At 44.2% G+C, this 20,078-nt stretch overlaps 1 protein-coding gene across 2 annotated transcripts in view; it reads right to left on the bottom strand.

Annotated features, from left to right (window-relative positions):
- The window catches only part of KDM6A (lysine demethylase 6A), a 307,417-nt gene that overhangs the window by 148,375 nt on the left and 138,964 nt on the right, over positions 1 to 20,078 (bottom strand). For both annotated transcript variants that reach the window (XM_054973328.1, XM_054973329.1), the window contains exons 5-6: positions 6,253 to 6,311; positions 2,899 to 3,019 (exon numbers count right to left, since the gene is read on the bottom strand). In XM_054973328.1, coding sequence (XP_054829303.1) covers positions 2,899 to 3,019; positions 6,253 to 6,311 — 180 coding nt within the window. The remainder of the gene's footprint in view (positions 1 to 2,898; positions 3,020 to 6,252; positions 6,312 to 20,078) is intronic.

Raw genomic sequence — 20,078 nt, 5'->3', positions numbered from 1 at the left:
GAATTGAACAAGAACTTAGCTCCGCCTATCATCCCAAGAACGACAGGCAATCAGAACGCACAAATCAAGTGCTGGAACAGTTTTTAAGATGCTATATTAACTATCAACAGGATGATTCGATTGATTTTCTTGATTTTGCTTAATATGCGTATAACAACTCAATCCACAGCTCTACAGGAGCTACTCCTTTTAAAATAGTACATGGATATGAAAAAAATGCCTTGCCTTTTGCTACAACCCCTGGGACCCAACAGCCAGGAGATCTGGAAGAATGGTGGACTAATTTAACTTCCAAATGGGGAATCATACAAAAAACTTTGGACAAAACAAAAGAGGACTATAAGAGATTTGCTGACAGAAAACGCTCTGAACAGTGGAAATTACAATCAGGAGACTTTGTATATATTTCCACCAAAAACATTAAAGTGGAGCAACCTAGCAAAAAATTAGGGTGGAGATATTTAGGACCTTTTCCTGTAAAGAAATTGATCAACGAAGTAACTGTGGAAGTAGAGCTCCCAAAGAATCTAAGGCAAATCCACCCAATATTTCACTTCAGCCTTCTGAAAAAGGCTCCCCCACCTGACCAGTGGCACCCAGAAAGAGGGGTCCCACATCCAATGCTGGTAGATGGACAAATTCATTATGAAGTAGAAGAAATCTTAGACTCTAAAGTGAAACACAACAAACTTTTCTATCTAATCAGATGGAAAGACTTGATGAATCTTACAAAGACAGGGTAGAACAATCCCATATGAATGCTCCTAGACTTATTTCAAAATTCCACAAGCATTATCCTAATAAACCTGGCCCTTGAGAGGAGGGGCCATCGGAGGGGGGGAATATCATGTCTGTGCCCCATCCATGCCATTATTTGATGCTGACCTGTTGTTCTGAACCAGTGTTTCATGCTATACCTTGATGTCATATTGCCAGTGCCATAACTACTTTCCTTTCAGAGGCTTACCAAAGCTGCAGGTGTCTTAACTAACAGCTCTGGAAGCTCTCAGTGCTTTTGACCTTGTACACTGCTCGCTCTCATGAATTACTGTGTTTCAACTTTGATCTCCTGCTTTCTCAGTGTCTAGACTCGATAGTAAAAAATATGTGAGATGTTCTCAGGACGGGTTCACGCCAAAAGTTCTGTTTTACTGATGGGAGGGGGGAGGAGTACATTTGTTCTTTAAGAGGAATGGTTTCCCCACATGTTGCCATTCCTTTCAACCTGTTCTTGCTGCTTAGTTGCTTACCTTGCTTCTGAGTAATTCTATGGACATATATGAGGAAATGATCTGATTCCTGAATAAAACCTTTTAACCAAGAGCCTGGATTCTTGCTATGATGGTTCAGGGGTCTATCTACCACAGCCTGTCATCACCTTTACAGTGGAGAAGACTCCTTTGTCTTAACTGTAGTATTCTCCTGAGGAAGAATTCTATCTAAGAATTCAAAGTCTAAGTGTCAGCATAAGCTAAAATATACTTTACAGAGACACCAGAGAACTGGGAGTGTGTTTTGGTAAGAGTGATAGGGTAGTGAGTTGAGACTTAATTCAATCCCAAAAAAAAGGGGGGGTTATATCTTCTGAGGAGAGGACTGATTCCAGCCCAGTTTTCAAAGGGGGTTTTGGCTCTGAGGAGGATCCTGAGTCTGTTGTGAAAGGAAAACTGTTTTAGCCTATTCAGGAGATAGAAATACCCTCTAGTTTCAAGAAAGGAGTGAGTTAGGTGCACAAAGAAAGTGACTAGCTCCAGAAAACCTGAACTCTCATAAGAAACTTCCTGAAGAAACACATAAATTACTAAGAAAAATACCTTTCACTATTAAGAATTAAGAATATATGAAAATAAGCTTCAAGGATAATATTTTGTCTGTTACAAAGTGTATTTTGTAATACCAACAAAATTTTACCTCTTCATTTCCATCCCCTGACTACACTTACTCAATCTCTGCCTGTTAAATAAAACTGTTATTTCTTGTTGAATGTTATACAGTCTCGCCATTTCCAAAAAAAGGGAAGAAAGTTTCCTGATTTTCCCCATCAAGTTCCTGGGCTGGGCTAAAAAGCCAATATTATATCTGAGTGTCAGGGTGGGACAAACAGACTTTCAAAACCACAAATATTAACATGCTACTTGGGGCTGCTCGGTCAAGGCAGGGAAACTGAATTTTGGTATGAAAAACTGCCTCATGGTGGGGAGAGTGAAGCGGGGGGTCTGTCATACCTGCATACTCAGTTTTCCCACACTTGGAGATCTCCTTAAAGGATCCTGGGGGTGAGGTACTGCAGGGGCAAGCCCAGCTCAAGGCCTGTTGTTTCATCCTCACTCCCAGGTTGCTGGGCGACCCACACAGAGGTTTGCGCCCATGAGGAGCCCCACATCCTGCGGTATCCCCCCACCCCAGCAGGTGGGCTAGAGAGGAGAGGGGCATTATTGGTTGGCAGCTGGGTCAGCCAAAGTGTGGAACTGTGCCCTACACTGTGCCAAGGCTCCATAAACTATAAACAAATGAAGCAGCCTATTCCATTTCCAACAATTCTGTATCTGTGCCTTGTTTTGTTGCCTTGTACTCCCCCCACCTTCCTTTGCCACTGGCCCTGAAATACTGTTTTATACTCCCTCTCTCCACAGGACGATGTCTGAACTGTTTTGTATTCCTCTCTCCATAGGATAGAGTCTTAAGTTGAACTAAAAATGTTTCACTTATTTTATTGCAGAGGTTGCAAGACAAATCCTAAATTTCATAACTAATTCCTGATCTCATATTGGGTACAATCCCAAACAACAAAAACCAACAAACAACAGTGAAGGAAATCTACAGATTCTGTTGTATTGAAAAATGAAGCATGTGCAAATGAAGCAAATAATGGGTATCATACAAAATTTAAACTCCTACCTTTAAACTAGACTCAAAATCTGTGTTCACTTTGAACATAAGCCCAAGTCGTAAATGAATTTCCTTGGCGCGGCAAAAACTGGGATCAACATAAAGCACCTCCCGAAATGCTTTAATTGCCCTGAAGGGAAAAAAGATCGAAATGTTAAAATTATAATTTTAAATTGTTTGCAAAGTAAGTTCTTCAAGAAAATCACAATAGAGTCTAATATTTTATACAAAGTACTCTGAGAAATGGTGATTTGAATTACTAATTAATTGCAATTTGATAAACCAATATGGTCTAAGGAAAGTAATGAAACAGAAACATTTCCGTGCTGACCCACATATTTTATAGCTGGAGCATAAATATCTCGAAAATGATTAGTTGACATTTGAACTCACTTTAGATTCTTTCTTTTAAAAAGCAATGCTGATTTTTTATTTCAAAAGAGAATCTATTGCAAATGAATAACAACATTATAAAATGTCAACATTTCTGTCCAGTTTTAGATTGCTATATATCCAAGCTAATAAATGGCAGAAATCTAGAAACGTTGGTTTAGACTCAAATCAAGCACCCTTGCAACAATGGAAAACACTTCAGTCTGTACAATGAGGGAATCTGAAATGTTCATAGATTCCCCCCTTCTGGCAGTCCTTGCATTTTGTGCTATATCTCAACCATTTCCAAGGGCTCACTCAACTCTTAGGAATGATTTTTCAGTGGCTATAGGAAGAAAGTTCCTTCATGAAGGATGTGAGTGTGATTCCATTCTGTAAGTACAATTCAGCTCTAAGTTCTTTGATATTACCCTACTCCTCAGGTCTTAAAAAATCCCAGATTGCCACAACTCTTAAAATTTCATTGCAGCACTAAGTTAATCTGCTTTCCCAGATGCTGAGGGAGGGGAGGGGGCACTTTGGCATGATGGAAGACGGCACTCTCCCAGGTGAGGCTGCAACAGCAACACTTTAGCTTCAGTTGGGAAGTCCTGGTTTCTTCTCAAACTCATAATACTTCAGGCTCAAACCAGGCAATGGAAGGGGTGGTGGTGAAGATTAAAGATGCTAGCTGGGGTGAATAGAGGCAGACCTATAGATAAAACCAGAAATGCCAAGTCACCATGGGCCCCTTGACAAAGATTCTATCTGGGTCCCCCATATGACCCTAATTCAAACCAATTATTATAGCGGAACAAATCACTTGGCTTCCTGTTACCACGAATAGAGTAATAATTGCTCAGTAGGTAAGAAACATTAAAGGGAAAGGGACAAGGTTATTAAATAACAGATTTTACTTCAAATAAATAAAATATCAATTAAGTGTTGTACTTGGGTTACCATCAAGACACATACAACAAAGACTGAATTACAATAAACAGATAACAATCAAATTTTAGCAAGGAGTAACAGTTTAGATAAATCACAAATTATTTGTAATTCTTCTAGAACTACAACAGCTATTATGGCGGGGGCAGTTAAAAAATCAGAAGGGTTTTGTATAAGCAGAGGACAAGGACACGTTATAGTAATACATAATCACTGCAAGTCACACACTGAGACAATTTGTAAAGAAGACTAATAAAGCAAATAAGACTCAGGGGAGATTAAATAAAAAACGGGCTCCAAGAACCAGAAGTGGCTGGAGGGTGCAAGGCATAAAAAGAAAGAAAACCACAAATCAAATAATATATAAAGCACTAAAGAACTGGGGGGGGGGGACCTCATATAGAAAGAGTAAACTGTTTCAGAAAGATTAAAAAACACAACACAGAGAAGATAAATGACAGTCACCCTAATAGGCATAAGAATATACACAGTACAAGGGTACTTTCAGGTCCCTCAGTTTATGTGTATCTCCTCCCATGTTATCAAGGTACAGTGATCAAACATCACAAAAAATAAATATTGACAAGATTGTGCACAACTGCATCAAGACACTTTTTGTGCTCTGTATTACCAATAGACACATGAAATCTCTTACATGTTTAAAACACCACAAAAAGTAACTTTGGATCAACTTGGATGTACTCTCTCATTCACACATACAAACACAGCAACAGGAATCAGCTTAAAATACCTCACACATGTATGCAATATTGTTGGCTACAGCTTTCAGTCAATCAAGAAAGCTCAGAGGCTCTCCCTGCCTCCCCCTAAGAAAGACAGTTCTTATTAGGAAAATGCTTCTTGTAGAAACAGCTGAGTGAACAACAGAATTCTTTCCACACCTTTAAAATGCTCTATTTTGCTTATTACTGAATGCATCATTATTCCAGCTTCACAGGTCCTCAAGATGACTCCACCCACCCCGGCCTTGATGCTGATAATGCTAACAAATGATACTGGCACTCAGGAAGAACACTATTAATTTTTGCACAACTTGTAGCTCTTCCAAGGCTGGTGCCTGATGCTACTTATTTCACTTGTGGCTGGATACAGGCAGCTCTGTGTTTTGCCATTGCACATGGACAGAGAGTGCCTGTTTTGTGCATATGTCACAAAAACAAGCAACGAAACTATTCCTCAAATGCCAACAAGTTTTTCAGGTCAGTCCATTAAAATCCAGTGATCTGTAGCCAAAGCCATTGACAGGTCATGTGGAATTAAAACAAAGTCAGATTAATACAGGTCAGATAGTATGCTGTTTTTCCTTGGAAAGATTACAAACTAGGCTTCAATGAAGATCTGGACTGGATAGCTGTTTCATAAACAACATTCTACTCTGGGTAGAATACTGTGTATTGTATAAAATGCTGGTTAGAATGGTATTTGCCAGTATGTATGGTAGCCCAGGGATGCTGCTTTGAACATGACTGGATGACAGGGGGCTTTTCTACAGAGGATTTTTTTGTTGGTTCTGAACCCATACTCCTTTGATTGATCCCGATGCCTTTCATTTTTATTTTTTGTCCCCCTGCCCTTTTTTGAGACCACTTTTACCTTGATCTTTTTTTGGAAGTAGATTTTGAGTCGCCTTTTTACCTTGTATGTAATGTTTCTTTTGGTTTTCTTTGTCCTGCCCACTCCTACTCATCTCCAACACGTTTTTCAATTACTGGACTGTTGTCATTGTTAAGCCAATATAAGCACCCCAAGTATTTTTTCAGCAATTTAACAAAAAGGGAGGGATAAAGTCCCTGTTGCAGCTCTGGAGTCTTCATGTGTGCATGGTGACATTCCCCTGACAGAAGACCATGTATGTACATACCAAACTCCTCTCATTGGAAAATAAAATTAATTTTTAGTTATTTTTTCATTTCATTATCAATATAGTCAGAGTAAAAGCATATTAATTAGAACAAGGGAGCGCTGAAACTACTAAAGGCACAAATGTCACCACTACTGGAGCTCCAGCATTTTGCCACTTACCATTGAAATGCATTGTAATGGAAGTAGACCAAGCCAAGGCCATACAAAAAGGCAGCATTCTGTAAAGAAAAGAAACATATTTTGGAACTGACAGAAATATATATTTTTGATTATGTAGAAGAATATACTAAAAAATCATCTCAATAAGGTATTTAAGGCACTAAGTAAAGAAAGTTGGGTCTAATACAAAGGAGAAAAACTAGAACCATACTGTCAAACTATTACTCATCTTAGCACTAAAATAAAGGAACAGATGACAGGGTAAACTAGTCATATTTGTTTATGCAAGTGAAAAGATACTTGTGATTAAAAACTGCAGTCTCATCTTAAAAAGATCTTGTTGTTTGGTTGCCCTAAGCTTTCAAACTTAGGCCAAGGTCACTGGGAAAAGGGAGGAGGAATAAGACTCTGGTCATTTCTACACAGGTCATTTGCCCCAAATCTGATGCTGCAAGGAAGTGGGTCCCCCCGCCCGTTTCCTCACCGCATCATGGTGCACTCAGACATCTCCTGAACTTTCCCAGGCTTTTCCCGAAACTTTCCCAAACCTGCCTTACTACAAAGTTTTGCAGAAGATCACAGTAAAGCCTGGATAACCTCTGAGTGGTCAGGAAACTTTAGATGTCCCTGCTCCTACCCACAGGGGAGCCAGTTTCCCACGGAAGCCATTTCTTCCATCCTCTCTCCACTCGTGACTTTTTTATTTTTTAAATCAACAACTGAATATCATTATATAAACATATGCAAAAACAATTATCAGTAACAGGTTCTCTGCTTGACAAATACCAGGTGCCAGGTTTCCATGGCACCTAGCAATTTCTGTTTTTCATTTTTTATTTAATACTGCAAAACATTTTTTAAAAGCAAACAAGAGAAAAAGAGAAAGAAAACTGCTGTTACAAAAACACTACTGGCAAAACTGTACATATCTATTAAATTCCAAATATCTAAAAATAAGTCAATGCACAGTTGCTTCCAACAAGCAAAATGTTCAAATGTTGATATGTTTATAAAGTCTTCAATCCAGTGAATACAGAAGGTGGGATTTTGTCTTTCCAATGCTGAAGTATAAGTCTTTTTTTTAATTAGGAGGTTTATATAATATAAAAGAAAAAAAAACAAAGATACAATTACACAAAAACTAGCTTACAGGCAAACAAAAATAACAAATCATAGAAACAGAACATAGAATAAACACAGAAGGGAGGAAAACCTATATAAACTAAAATGAGGCTTCCAATCGTCTGTGCGACAAATATTAATATTTTCAAATTTTCTCTTACCTACGCTAAAAATAAAAGTTCTCTTTTTTCTAATGTATAAATTTCTTAATCCATAAACCTACAAGTCATCAAATTATTATTGTCTATTTCATGTACCAAGTCAATAAGGGGTTTCCATTCTACAACAAACAAATGTATTGTTTTCTCTCAGATCAATGAAGTAAATTTTGCCATCTTTGCTAATTCCATCACCTTTATCAACCATTCATCAAGTACAGGCAGTGTTGGGCACTTCCAATTTTTTGCATAATAGTCTTGTTGCCATAATCATATACAGAAACAAAGTTCCATAGCTTATTTTTATTTTTCATTCCCAACAAAATGTCTCTAGTTTCAACTGTATTTTAGCCTTTAAAATCTTCTGCATTAATAGATCTTTCACACCACAAATAATCATGCCATCCAGTTCATGTCCTTCTAAACCCAATAATCTTCTGTTTTTTACAAAAACCAATTATTTCATCCATACAAACAACTGGCAGCAAAACATAATTTCAAACCAGGTAAGTCCAATTCTCATCGTTCCTTTGCATCCTTCAATACCTTAAATTTAACTCTTGGTTTTTTACTCTATATATCTTTCTGCCATTGTTTGAATGGTGCCTCCATAATACAAACTGTAATTGTCTTGAACAAACTGAAGTATAAGTCTTTTAGCAACTGTAAGGGCATGGAGGGTCCGTTTCCTTTGACCAGTGGTTAGATTCCAAGAGACAGGCAAGTAGTTTAACAGTGCACTAACATCCTCAAAAATAAATGAGGTTTCTAACACAAAATTAATGACTAATAACTTCCTCTCAAAAGGGCCAAATGACTAAAACTGATCAAAGCAGATGCTTAAGAGAAGCATTTTGTGAATTACATCACCAACAGTTAGACACTGTGCTTAAACCTTTAAAAGGATGCTGTGATGTCTAGGGATCCCATTCCCCTGGTGGGGATGGGGGATCTCCCGCTTTTCACCCTCCATGCTGGAGACACAACAAAAGTAAAGCCCCAGGCCCCCAACCTGGCAACCCCAGTGGTGTCCAATATACTTTAAACATATTTTTTTTGCTGATTAAGTCACAACTTAAGATCCATAGTAGCAACGGGTATATGGCTTAAGGCTTCCAGCTTCTCATTCCATTCATTTCTAAGATTCTGTGCATCATATATACTATTCCATAGGTAAAGGTAGTCCCCTGTGCAAGCACCGAGTCATTACTTACCCATGGGGGGAACGTTGCATCACAATGTTTTCTAGGCAGACTTTTTATGGGGTGGTTTGCCATTGCCTTCCCCAGTCATCTATACTTTACCCCCAGAAAACTGGGTACTCATTTTACTGACCTTGGAAGGATGAAAGGCTGAGTCAACCTTGAGCCAGCAATTTGAACCTGTGCAAGAACAGAAATATTCTGTTCTTTTCACAATTAATAAACGGCATAGGAAATGGATTTATTATTGGGTACTCCAGCGATATGACTGGATGTGTTTCAATGACTGTATTCTTTGAAAAAGAGTATCTTGAAACGGGCTTGATAAGGATCTAGACCACCTGTTAGAAGAATTGCTATCACAGAAAAACTGGTTTATATCAAAGAACTATTTATATTCTGTTATCTTCACGGTCAACTGGACTAATTTCTGGAATTGCATCAATCCCTGCGGTCGGAATACAAGGCGCTCAGGATTTTGAATAACGTTATAAGGACTGGTGTTTGTATGGTGCTACGTTGCATTTGCACTTTATTATCTGGTGCAATAATAATTATGAGAGCACTTTGAGCACTAAAGCACTTTATTAATTGTGAAAAGAAGTTTGAGGATGCCTGTATGAATGTTTTTGACCTGATGATAGGGGTATTATTGGTGTGTGTGGTCCTATAATTAAGTATATATTTGAGGGGATCATACATGTTATATATAGGAAAATAAATTTTGAAGACATTAGTGAGTACGCAAGGTAATATTTCTGTTCTTGCACTGATACTTGTTTACTGCGTCGCTCTCTGCGGTTGTTAGTAATTTGAACCCAGCTTCCGCCAGGATTGAACTCAGGTTGTGAGCAGAGCTTGGGCTGCAGTACTGCCGTTTACCACTCTGTTCCACAGGGCTCTTCCCACTATTCCATAGCACATACAAATTTTGTTGCTGCACCTCTTCGTTTTCAGCAACAATTTTATTGTAACATCTTAGAGCAATTCTCATCGGAAGCACAAAGTTTATCAATTCACATCAGAATGTTTTTATATGTGATATAAAATAAATGTGCATGAAATGCTTGTCCTTACAAGTTTATATGTAAATGTAACTTTACACTATTCAGTGCTTTCTACACTGGTTCCAATATTCAGATAAATATAATTTGTAAAGCAATCATGGAATTAGGAAAAATTGGGGAGAAGTTTGGTTAGACTGATAGGTTAGGTTAGATGCTAGCTTTTTGCTGAAGTGATAACAACCAGGGATACTCCTATATATTGTTATGCAGTACTTTTGTCACAACTTTAATAAAATTAGAAGAAACTGTGAAGAGGTTCAAGTCAAGTTTTGTGGGAGAAATAATTAGAAAATATGGTTATTAAAATATAGAAGTCTAATATTTTTGGTATGGCACCTACAGCCAGAGAAAATTTGTCAAGGCTGGCTATTTTGAAGCCATGGAAATACTCCCCCCTCTAAAAAAAAAAGAAATAGTGGGGGAAATTTTAAATATATGCAGTACTTACTTTCCTATAGAATCTAAGCAGCTTCTATTGATTGAACAACATAAAATGCATCATTTTAACTTAGCATATAAATTGTGCTATTCGTCATATTTATGGAATTTGCAAGTATACCCAATACTTGAGTAAAAGGTGTACTATGCTACAACAGCACATACACATGCACTATGCTACAATAGCACATTTTTGCCTCCTAAAAGGTAGAAAAGAATAAAAGTTGAAAGTAGAAAACAAGTTCCATAGTAAACAAAAGGAAGTATTCTATTTGTATAGAAACACTAATATAGTTACAATAAATAGGACTACCAGCATATCTGGATAATAACTTTATAACATTGAAAACACTAAATTCTTTAATAACGTACTATCATTAAACACATTATATCATATTAACAGTTACTGGAGTTATTTATATTTCAATAGAAAGTATTCTTGAAAATGTATGTCTATAGCATATCTACAAATTATTATTATTTAATGATGTAGAGTGCCCTACATAAAGAATTTCATGCTACACACCGTGAGCAAAAAGTTCCTCTTTCATTTCACTCATTCCAAAACAAAAAAGATCATAGAATTTTTTTTCTGGTGTACCCCAAAATCTCCCATTGGAAAAACTGAAAAAATCCTTGGACTATTTCATTCTACACGTTTCAATTAACAAAAATTTTAACTTAAATTTTTTTAAAAAGAAAATATAGGGGTTTTTTTCAGTGTTTCCCCCTAATTTTTTTTTTAAATTAACGAAAAATCCTTGGAGATAAAATGGGGCAGATGAACATTCCTAATTTTTTTTCTGGGCCTTCACACCTCTAAGGATGCTCTAGGCCCTTTCAATGCTGAGATGCAAGGGTAAAAGTATGTAAAGAAAATGACTTTTCTGGTTCAAACTGTAGCCATGCTAGAAAAATTTGGTTCAGGAAGAAGGCCTGGGAAAATTTACAGAGCTTGCAAGAAGATCTCAGTACATAGTGACCTTGAAGATAAGATACCTTGTTAGCTCGTTATAACCTCTATGGTACAGTTTTAAAAACATTCCTGAACTAAGCGCATCTTGCACCTGTAGGAAAGGGGCTGGGACCAAAGGTGCAGACTGGTCTCACTTCCGCCCACTCATGTACTCATGGTCTCACTTCCGCCCACTCATGTACTCACCATAGCAACGGTGACATCAGCTTTTGGGGTCCTGATTGGCTAACAGCCCACAAAACCCATAAAATAGATTACTAACATGGAGCTTCTACCTAAGCTTTAGCTCCAGCTTCAGTTCAAGCATCAGCTTTGGCTATGGTTTCAATTCTGGCTCTGAGTTTGTAAGATGGATGTTCCTCTGCAACCATCTTTTTGTCTGCTGAAATAGATTTGAACAACTGAAATCCTGTCTGTCTCTAAGAAACTCTGTTATTTGTACCTGTGGTTGACATGTGTTTTGCCTTCTGGAACTACTGTGGTTAGAGCTTACATGCTAAGATTTTGTAATTTTAATTCCCCCAGTCTGTCTTGTCCTATTTTGAAAATCTTTGCACCTTAAATAAATAATTATATTATTTATCTTGTGTGGTTCTTGACTCTGAAACCTCAAAGGCTACACCGGTGTCTTGACCCTTGAACCACCTACAGGTAAATCTTTGTTCCAAGAACTTTGTATGCAAGTCACCCTTACAAGGTGGACTTGCTGTTTAATTCCCTGACAGGCCTGGAGATTTGTCCTTTTGCTCCTGTGTCTTGGGATAGACTAAAAGGATTGGTGACAGCTATTGAGGCTAATGTGAGAGCAGTCCCTCATTGGCAGTTTTGTAAACTTCTGTTTACCAGGGACGTTGGGTTCTGTGCATGTCCCCCCCCCGCCCCACTGTGGGTAGAAACGGCAGTCCCTGCGCCCCTATCTGTGACAATGCATATCTCTAACCAAAGAAGCTAGACTTTTTTAAAAAAAAAATAGAGCTGGGAATTCAGAGAACTTGCTGAACATATTGTCATTAGAAGCGGGTACCGCAGACTTCACCACTATATTGCCTTACATACAATCTGTTGCTTTAAATGTGTGTTCCTATGTCAGCCCCAGGATGGACCTTTGGACACTTACTGTGAAGGGTCCTTCTCCTTTGAGGAATGGAGGACATAACAGGGTTAACATACCTGTAACTTATGTTCATCGAGTTCTTCTGTGCTGACACACATGGGGACTGCGCAGGCGCAGGCCAGCCGCCGGAGAATTTTCTAGAGCTTTCATGGCTCCGAAGGGGCCGTTTGTCGCGCGCCTAAGCGACCGTTTTCCCGCCCAAACGGTCACGTGATCCTCCAGCGACCAACGGCCCCCTTCCCTCAGTTCTCCCTTGCCGCCGCTTGACCAACACACTTCAGCCATAACACCTTAAAAACACCAATATCCGTTACAGCCATCACAGTATTGTGCATTGGAGTTCACGGCGGGGTAGGAGGGAGGGTTGTGTGTCAGCACAGAAGAACTCGATGAACATAAGTTACAGGTATGTTAACCCTGTTTTCATCTTCGTTCTTCTGTGCCTCCACACATGGGATTGTACCAAGCTTCACACAATAAGGAAGGCGGGGGTGAAGTCCAACACAATTTTATTGAACAAACAAGAACAACAATAAATAGATATGCATATATACATCTATGTAAAAAACTGTGTAAGGACACATAAATACTCAATATTTACATATATACACACCCCCAGGTACATATATACACACTTTCACTCAAGGGTACCCAGCAGGTACGCCCAGAAAGTCATTCCAAAACTCCCTCAGGAAAAAAGGGAGTGTAAGACAGCCTTGGCCACAGATACATCCTGCTCCGCATTGACATCAACGGCGTAATGCCTGACAAAGGTGTCTGCAGAGGACCATGTGGCTGCTTTACAAATGTTAACCAGGGGCACCCCCCTGAGGAGTGCCGAAGAGGATGCTTGGGACCGCGTGGAGTGGGCTCTGACATGAAGCGGGCAAGCCACCCCTGCCAGGGAATAGGCCTTGCTAATGGCCGTCACAATCCACCTAGACAGGGTCTGTGAGGAAGCCCTGTTACCCTTGTCCTTGGCCCCAAAACATACAAACAGGTGAGGACAGGTGTGGAATTCCTTTGTCCTATCCAGGTAATAAGCTAGGGCCCTCTTCAAGTCTAGGGAATGAAGGGCCTTTTCCCCCTTAGAGGAAGGTTGAGGAAAGAATGCAGGCAGTGAGATATCCTGCGAGAGGTGGAAGGCGGACACCACCTTGGGCAGGAACCCGAGGCAGGGACGCAGGACCACCTTGTTGGGATGAAACACAAGAAAGGGAGGGTCAGACCGCAGTGCAGACAGCTCACTGACCCTTCTGGCCGATGTGACGGCCACCAAGAACGCTACCTTGTAGGATAGCATATCCAACAGGCAAGTAGCCATTGGTTCAAATGGAGGCAACATGAGACGTGAGAGCACCAAGGACAGTGACCACTGAGGCACTGGCGCCGACACAGGTGGGTAAAGATTGTACATGCCCTTAAGGAACTGGTGGGACTGTGGGTGAGAAAACACCGTAGCACCCTCAACTCGGGTGTGAGCAGCTGATATTGCTGCCAGGTGGACCTTGAGGGAGGACACCTTCAAGCCCAGGCCACGCAAGTGGCACAAATACTCGAACACAACCCCCAAGGGACTGCTGTCAGGCACTACTCCTCTGGCAAGTGCCCAAAGCTCAAACCTGCGCCACTTGGCCGCATAAGCGCGCCTAGTGGACGGCCGATGAGCATTCAGGAGGACCCTCTGTACCTCGTCAGTAAAGCCTATCGGGGAGGAACGATCCGCCAAGCCGTTAGGTGCAGCTTCCTGGGATCGTGGTGGACCAGGCTCCCGTTTAGGAGAAGGTCTTGCCGAGGGGGCAGACTCACATATGTCCGTTGGGACATCCGCAGGAGCTTCGGGAACCAAACCTGCCGTGGCCAGAAGGGGGCCACCAGGATGCAGTCCGTCCCGTCCTCCTCTATCTTGCACAGGACCCTGGGAATCAAGGGGAATGGAGGAAACATGTAGTGCAAGCCCTGCGTCCACGTAAACTGGAAGCCATCCCCAATAGAGAGGGGGTCGCTCCCTGCCCTGGAACAGAACGTGTGGGCCTTGGTGGTTGCCGCAGTGGCGAACATGTCTATCACTGGATGACCCCACATCTGGAAGATCGGCCCAACGCACTCTACGTTCAGTTCCCACTCGTGGTCCAGCAAGGGGACCCTGCTGAGGGCATCTGCCCGGGCATTGTCCGACCCAGCCACGTGTATAGCACGGAGCGACACGCCGTTCCTGATAGCCCACTGCCAAGTGAGTGTGGCTTCCCGGCACAGGGCCATGGACACTGTGCCCCCCTGCTGATTCACGTAGTACATGGCAGTCGTGTTGTCCGTCTGCACCAAGACCTGACGATTTCTCAGCAGTGCTGTAAGAGACACAAGTGCGAAACGAATGGCCCTTAGTTCAAGCACATTGATATGGAGGGTCTTTTCCCTCTCAGACCAGACATCCTGCACAGACACATCACCACAGTAAGCCCCCCATCCCAACAGAGAGGCATCAGTGGTAACCGCGACGTCATGGTGCTGATACCCAAAGGGGGTCCCTCTAAACAAGTTGTCATCAGACAGCCACCAGTCCAAGGAGGAGAGGATGACCCTCGGGATAGAGAATTTGAGGGACGGAGGGTGCAGCAGAGCATCGTACCTCCGCACAAACCAATTCTGGAGCAGGCGCATACGCAGCCTAGCGAAAGGCACCACAGAGGTGGCCGCTGCCATATGCCCTAGCAAGCACTGGATAGTGCGCACAGACTGGAATCGGTTCCTTTTAAACATGGATACTAGACCCTTTAGGGACCGAGCCCTCTCCAAGGGAAGCAGAGCCTTACCCTCCATAGAGTCTAACAGTGCACCAATGTATGACACTTTGCAGTTGGGCACCAGCTTGGATTTCTCCAAGTTCACCAGGAGCCCCAGGCGTTGGCAAGTGCTAAGTACCAAGCCAATGTCCTGCACCAGCCTAGACTCCGATTCAGCCACGATGAGCCAGTCATCGAGGTACGGAAAGATGGTACAGCCTTCTTCCCGTAGGAAGGAAACCACAGGGGCCACACATTTAGTGAACACTCGTGGGGCAGTGGAAAGGCCAAAGGGGAGCACCTTATACCGGAAAACCCTTTGCCGGTAAACAAAGCTCAGGTATTTCCTGTGCTCCTTCCGTATGCCCACGTGAAAGTATGCGTCTTTTAAGTCAAGAACCGCAAACCAATCACCCTGTTTCAGCAAGGCGATCACAGCCGCCAACGTAACCATTTTGAATTTGGCCACCTTGAGGAAGGCATTAAGGCCCCTCAGATCTAAAATGGGACGTAAGCCCCCATCTTTCTTGGGGACCAGGAAGAACCTAGAGAAGAAACCCTGTACAGAGTCCTCATAGGGCAATTCTTCCACAGCACCCTTGGCCAAGAGCGACACGATCTCCGCATCCAGCTCGGCCATAGTGTTATTGACAGCTGTCAGGGGTGAACTGCATCTAGGCAGCTCAACAAACTCCAGCCCGTATCCCAGTTCAACAATCGTTAAGACCCATGAGTCAGATGTTATTGACTCCCACTCAGAGAGGAGTGGACTCAGTCTGTCCGAAAAGTTCGGGGATACGGCTGGCGTGACCCGTCAGTACTGCCTCCCGGCGCCCTGCTGATCCCTCTGCTGGGCCGGTTGTTGTGCCGGACGAGGCTTGAAGGGCCGACGCCTCCTTTGCTGCTGTGCGGGAGGGTAAGGCCGCTGCTGATAGGCAGGATACTGCTGGTAACCCGGCCGCTGCTGTTGGTATCTGCCCTGGTAGTGGTAAGGGCCGGAACGGGGAGCGTACCGTGGCCTGGAGGCAGGTTTGTCCGCAGGAGCCAGACCCAAGGACCGCGCCGTCTGCCTGTCCTCTTTTTTCTTTTTCAGGGTCTCGTCGGTGGACTTGGAGAACAGCGAGTCCCCTTCAAAGGGCATGCTCTCCACCCTGGAACGCACCTCTTGGGACAGGGCCGTAGACCGTAACCAAGAGTGGCGCCTGAGGACCACCGCCGAAGCCATCCCTCTAGCAGCAGTGTCAGCAGCGTGGCTCCCAGCATTCATTTGCTGTTTAGACAGCCGGACAGCCTCTGTTTGCAGCAGGGACACCACAGCCTTCTGCTCAGGCGGGAGGTCTCGGGTATAGGATGCCAACTTCTCCCAGAGGTACAGTTGGTACCCTGCCATGATGGTCTGGTAGTTGGCGATCCTCAGACCCAGTGAAGAGACAATGTACTGGCGCCTGCCCATGGCATCCAGCTTCTTGCCCTCCTTATCGGCAGGCACCGAGGAGTGACCCGACCGTCGGGGGTTGAATTCCTCCGTGACTAAGGAGGAAGGTGGAGGGTGCTTCACCAGCGCCGGCCAGGTGCCCTGCTTGATTTTGTAGAGCTGCTCAATCCTCTTGGATGTTGGAGGCTGATCAAAGGGCACCTGCCATACCTTCTCCACGATTTCCTCAATACCCTCGAGCATTGGAAACCCAACGTACGCCGGATTATCCCCGTAAATACGCTTGAGGAGCTTGTCCTTGGTCTGGGGGACTGCTGAAGAGATATCCATCTCGAGAGCCTTGGCCATCCTTGCCATCTGGTCGGCGTAGATGCGGAGATCCTCGAATGGCGAGTCCGCAGATGGCACTAGCTCCTCAGCCGGCGACGGTTCGGACCAGGACTCCGACTGGTAGCCAAAACTCTCCACTTCCTCCTCACCGGAACCGAGCTCGGATTCCTGAGCCCGGAGTGGAGGGGGAGCCCACGCCGACCTCGATGTCGAAGGCCTCGGTTCCGACACGGAGAAGCCCGTAGGTGCCCCCTCCCATTGGCAACGGTATGGCGAGGGGAGGTAGGAAGCCTGTCGATGCCAGGACGCAGTGGACTGGAGTGATCGGACACTGTCCCCGGAACCATGCCGCTCACGACCGACCGGAGGTGGAGACGGACGGACAGGCGACGGACGGCTCCGATGAGGAGACGGGCTCGGTCCCAGCCTCGGCGACCGAAGGGCAAGCGATGGTCGGCTCCGACGGTGCGGGCTCGGCTCCGGCCCCAACGAGAACTCTGCGGGCACCGTTTCGAAGGCCATCGGATCCAGCACCGGCCCGGAGATGTCCTCTGGCTCGGGGGAGCCCAGATGAGGGGAAGGCGTGTGAGGAAGCACGATGACCTCCTCCTGAGGAGCGGGACGCGGCGACCGATGATGTTTGGTCTTCTTCTTCTTCGCCGGTTCCGAAGAAGACCTCGGAACCGACGCGCTCCTCGCCTTCGAAGGGGACCTCGGCTTCGACCTCTTAGACTTCATCGGAATCGATCCGGTCGTCGGTTCCGATCGGGGACTCGGTACCCGGATCCTCGGTTCCGATGTCGGTCTCGGATCCGACCTGGTGGACGACGCGCTACGGGGCGGCCGCACCGGTCCCTGCGCTGGAGAGGCCGCTCTCGATGCCGAGGCACTCGGGGGACGCGGTTTCGACCCCGACCTCGTGGAGGCCACTGAGCCAGCTCTTGATTGCCGTTCTGCAGAGGGGCTAGGGCCGGCCTTGGGGGAGGGCAACGGAGCGCCTCCGGACATGACCTTCTGCCACAGGGAGGAGTTCAGTCGGGCCTTGCGCTCCTGCCGGGCCTTGCTGGTGAAGCCCTGGCAAATCTTACAGGCCGACACGTTATGGGTCTCCCCTAAACAAAACAGGCACAGTTCATGGCCATCGGTCTTGGCCATTTTCGTGTGGCATTGGAGGCAATGCTTAAAGAGAGCCTTTGAGGCCATCTTCAGGGGCACGCGAAAGGAAGGTCAAAAACAGTCCGAGTCAAATTACCGAGTCCACGACAAAGTCCAAAACGAGATCCGAAGAATAGTCGAGGTCACGAAGTCCGAAGTCAAAAGCCAAGCAATCAGTCAGAATAAAGCCCGAAGCACAAAAAAGCACAGAGCAACGAAGCTCACGTTCTCTCCAAGCGGCGGCAAGAAGAGAACTGAGGGAAGGGGCCGTTGGTCGCTGGAGGATCACGTGACCGTTTGGGCGGGAAAACGGTCGCTGAGGCGCGCGACAAACGGCCCCTTCGGAGCCATGAAAGCTCTAGAAAATTCTCCGGCGGCTGGCCTGCGCCTGCGCAGTCCCCATGTGTGGAGGCACAGAAGAACAAAGATGAACTTTGGGTGTTTCCGACCGTCCATCTGAGGAGGAAGGAAGTAGAATTCTTCCTCTTTCCTTGGGCGCATGGGGCCACCACTTTCCAGTTCAGGTGACTTCACACAGCAATGTATTCTGGCCCTAATTATAGTGTTCTAATGATCCGAAAGGAGACCAAAATAAATAGGAAAGGCTGGAGAGAGAGAGAGAGAGAGAGAGAGAGAGAGAGAGAGAGAGAGAGAGAGAGAGAGAGAGAGAGGGTCCTTGTTAGAACATTCCATGGATAAAGATCCTGGGAGGGCAAGATGTCTTCCATTCCTCAGAGGAGAAGGACCGTTCACGGTAAGCATCCAAAGGTCCATTCTCCCTCTGAGGTGGAGGACATCTTTGGGTGCTCCCCAAGCAGTTATTTATGTTCCAGGTGGGTTGAAATCAGTGTCTTGGACGTTGTGTTGTAATACTCTCCTGCCAAATGTCACGTCATGTCTGCTGAAACATATGTGTGTAGCTGATAGTGTTTAACAAACATCAACAGCAAGGACCACGTAGCTGCCTTGCAGATGTCTTCTACTGATGCATTCTTTTGTAAGGCCACATTGGTTGCTGCACTCCTGACTGAGTGTGCTGTGACTCCGGTGGGCACAGCAAGTTTCTGTGTTCTGTGGGCTTCTTTAATATATGTTTTAATGCTGTTTCCTATTGTGGCTGATGACATTTTTGTCCCACTTTGGGGGACAGCTATGTTGATGATTAAGGAGTCTGTGCATCTTATCTGCTCTGTTCTAATTAGGTATGCTTTTAAGGCTCTTCTCATGTCCAAATTATGCCATTCTTTTTCTCTCGCATGTTTTGGCTTCAGGTAAAAAGATAGGAGGTTGATTTCTTGAGCTTTGTGGAAGTTAGAGTATGCTTTTGGCATAAACGTTGAGTCTGTCCTCAGTACAACCTTGTCTCTGTGAAAGACACAGAGGTCTGGTCTGATAGATAATGCACTTAGCTCTGACATTTGTCATACTGACGTTATGGCTGTTAAGAAGATGGTCTTCAACTTAAGTCATCTCAATAAAATGTCCATTATCAGCTCAAACGGTTCTTTGGTGAGGGCCGATAGTACCGTGTGTAATCTCCATATCGGAAATCGATGCATCATAGGTGGATTAATCAAGACTGCTCCTCGAAGGAATCTCTTTACGCGAGAATGGTTTGATAGAAGCATTCTGTCCTTAGGTTGGATTATTGTGTTCAGTGCTGCAATTGGTTTTCGTAAAGTTGTTGGTTTGAGGCCTCTGTGAAGGCCCTCCTGTAAGAATTCCAGGATGATATGTATGGAGGGATGTGGAGGATCCAAACTCTTACATCTGGCCCAGCGTATGTAGGCCTTCGAGGACAAGGTATTTATCTTTATTGTAGACTTTTTCCTGGAGTCTAGAAGGGTGTCAGTGATTTCTGCCGTGTATCCTATCTTTTGAAAGGCTCCCTGTTAAATCTCCATGCAGCTACTGACAGCTGCTCTGGATTTGGGTGCCATATACGTCCTTGGTGTAGCAAGTCCGGTTGCTGAGGAAGCTGTAGTGGCAGGATCTTGGACATCTGTTGTATTGCAGAAAACCAAAGTCTCTGTGGCCACCATGGAG

Source organism: Eublepharis macularius, chromosome 3 (assembly GCF_028583425.1).
Source record: "Eublepharis macularius isolate TG4126 chromosome 3, MPM_Emac_v1.0, whole genome shotgun sequence".
NCBI lineage: Eukaryota > Metazoa > Chordata > Lepidosauria > Squamata > Eublepharidae > Eublepharis > Eublepharis macularius.
Note: the sequence above shows the minus strand (reverse complement) of the source record. Positions and strands in the feature narration are given on the sequence as shown.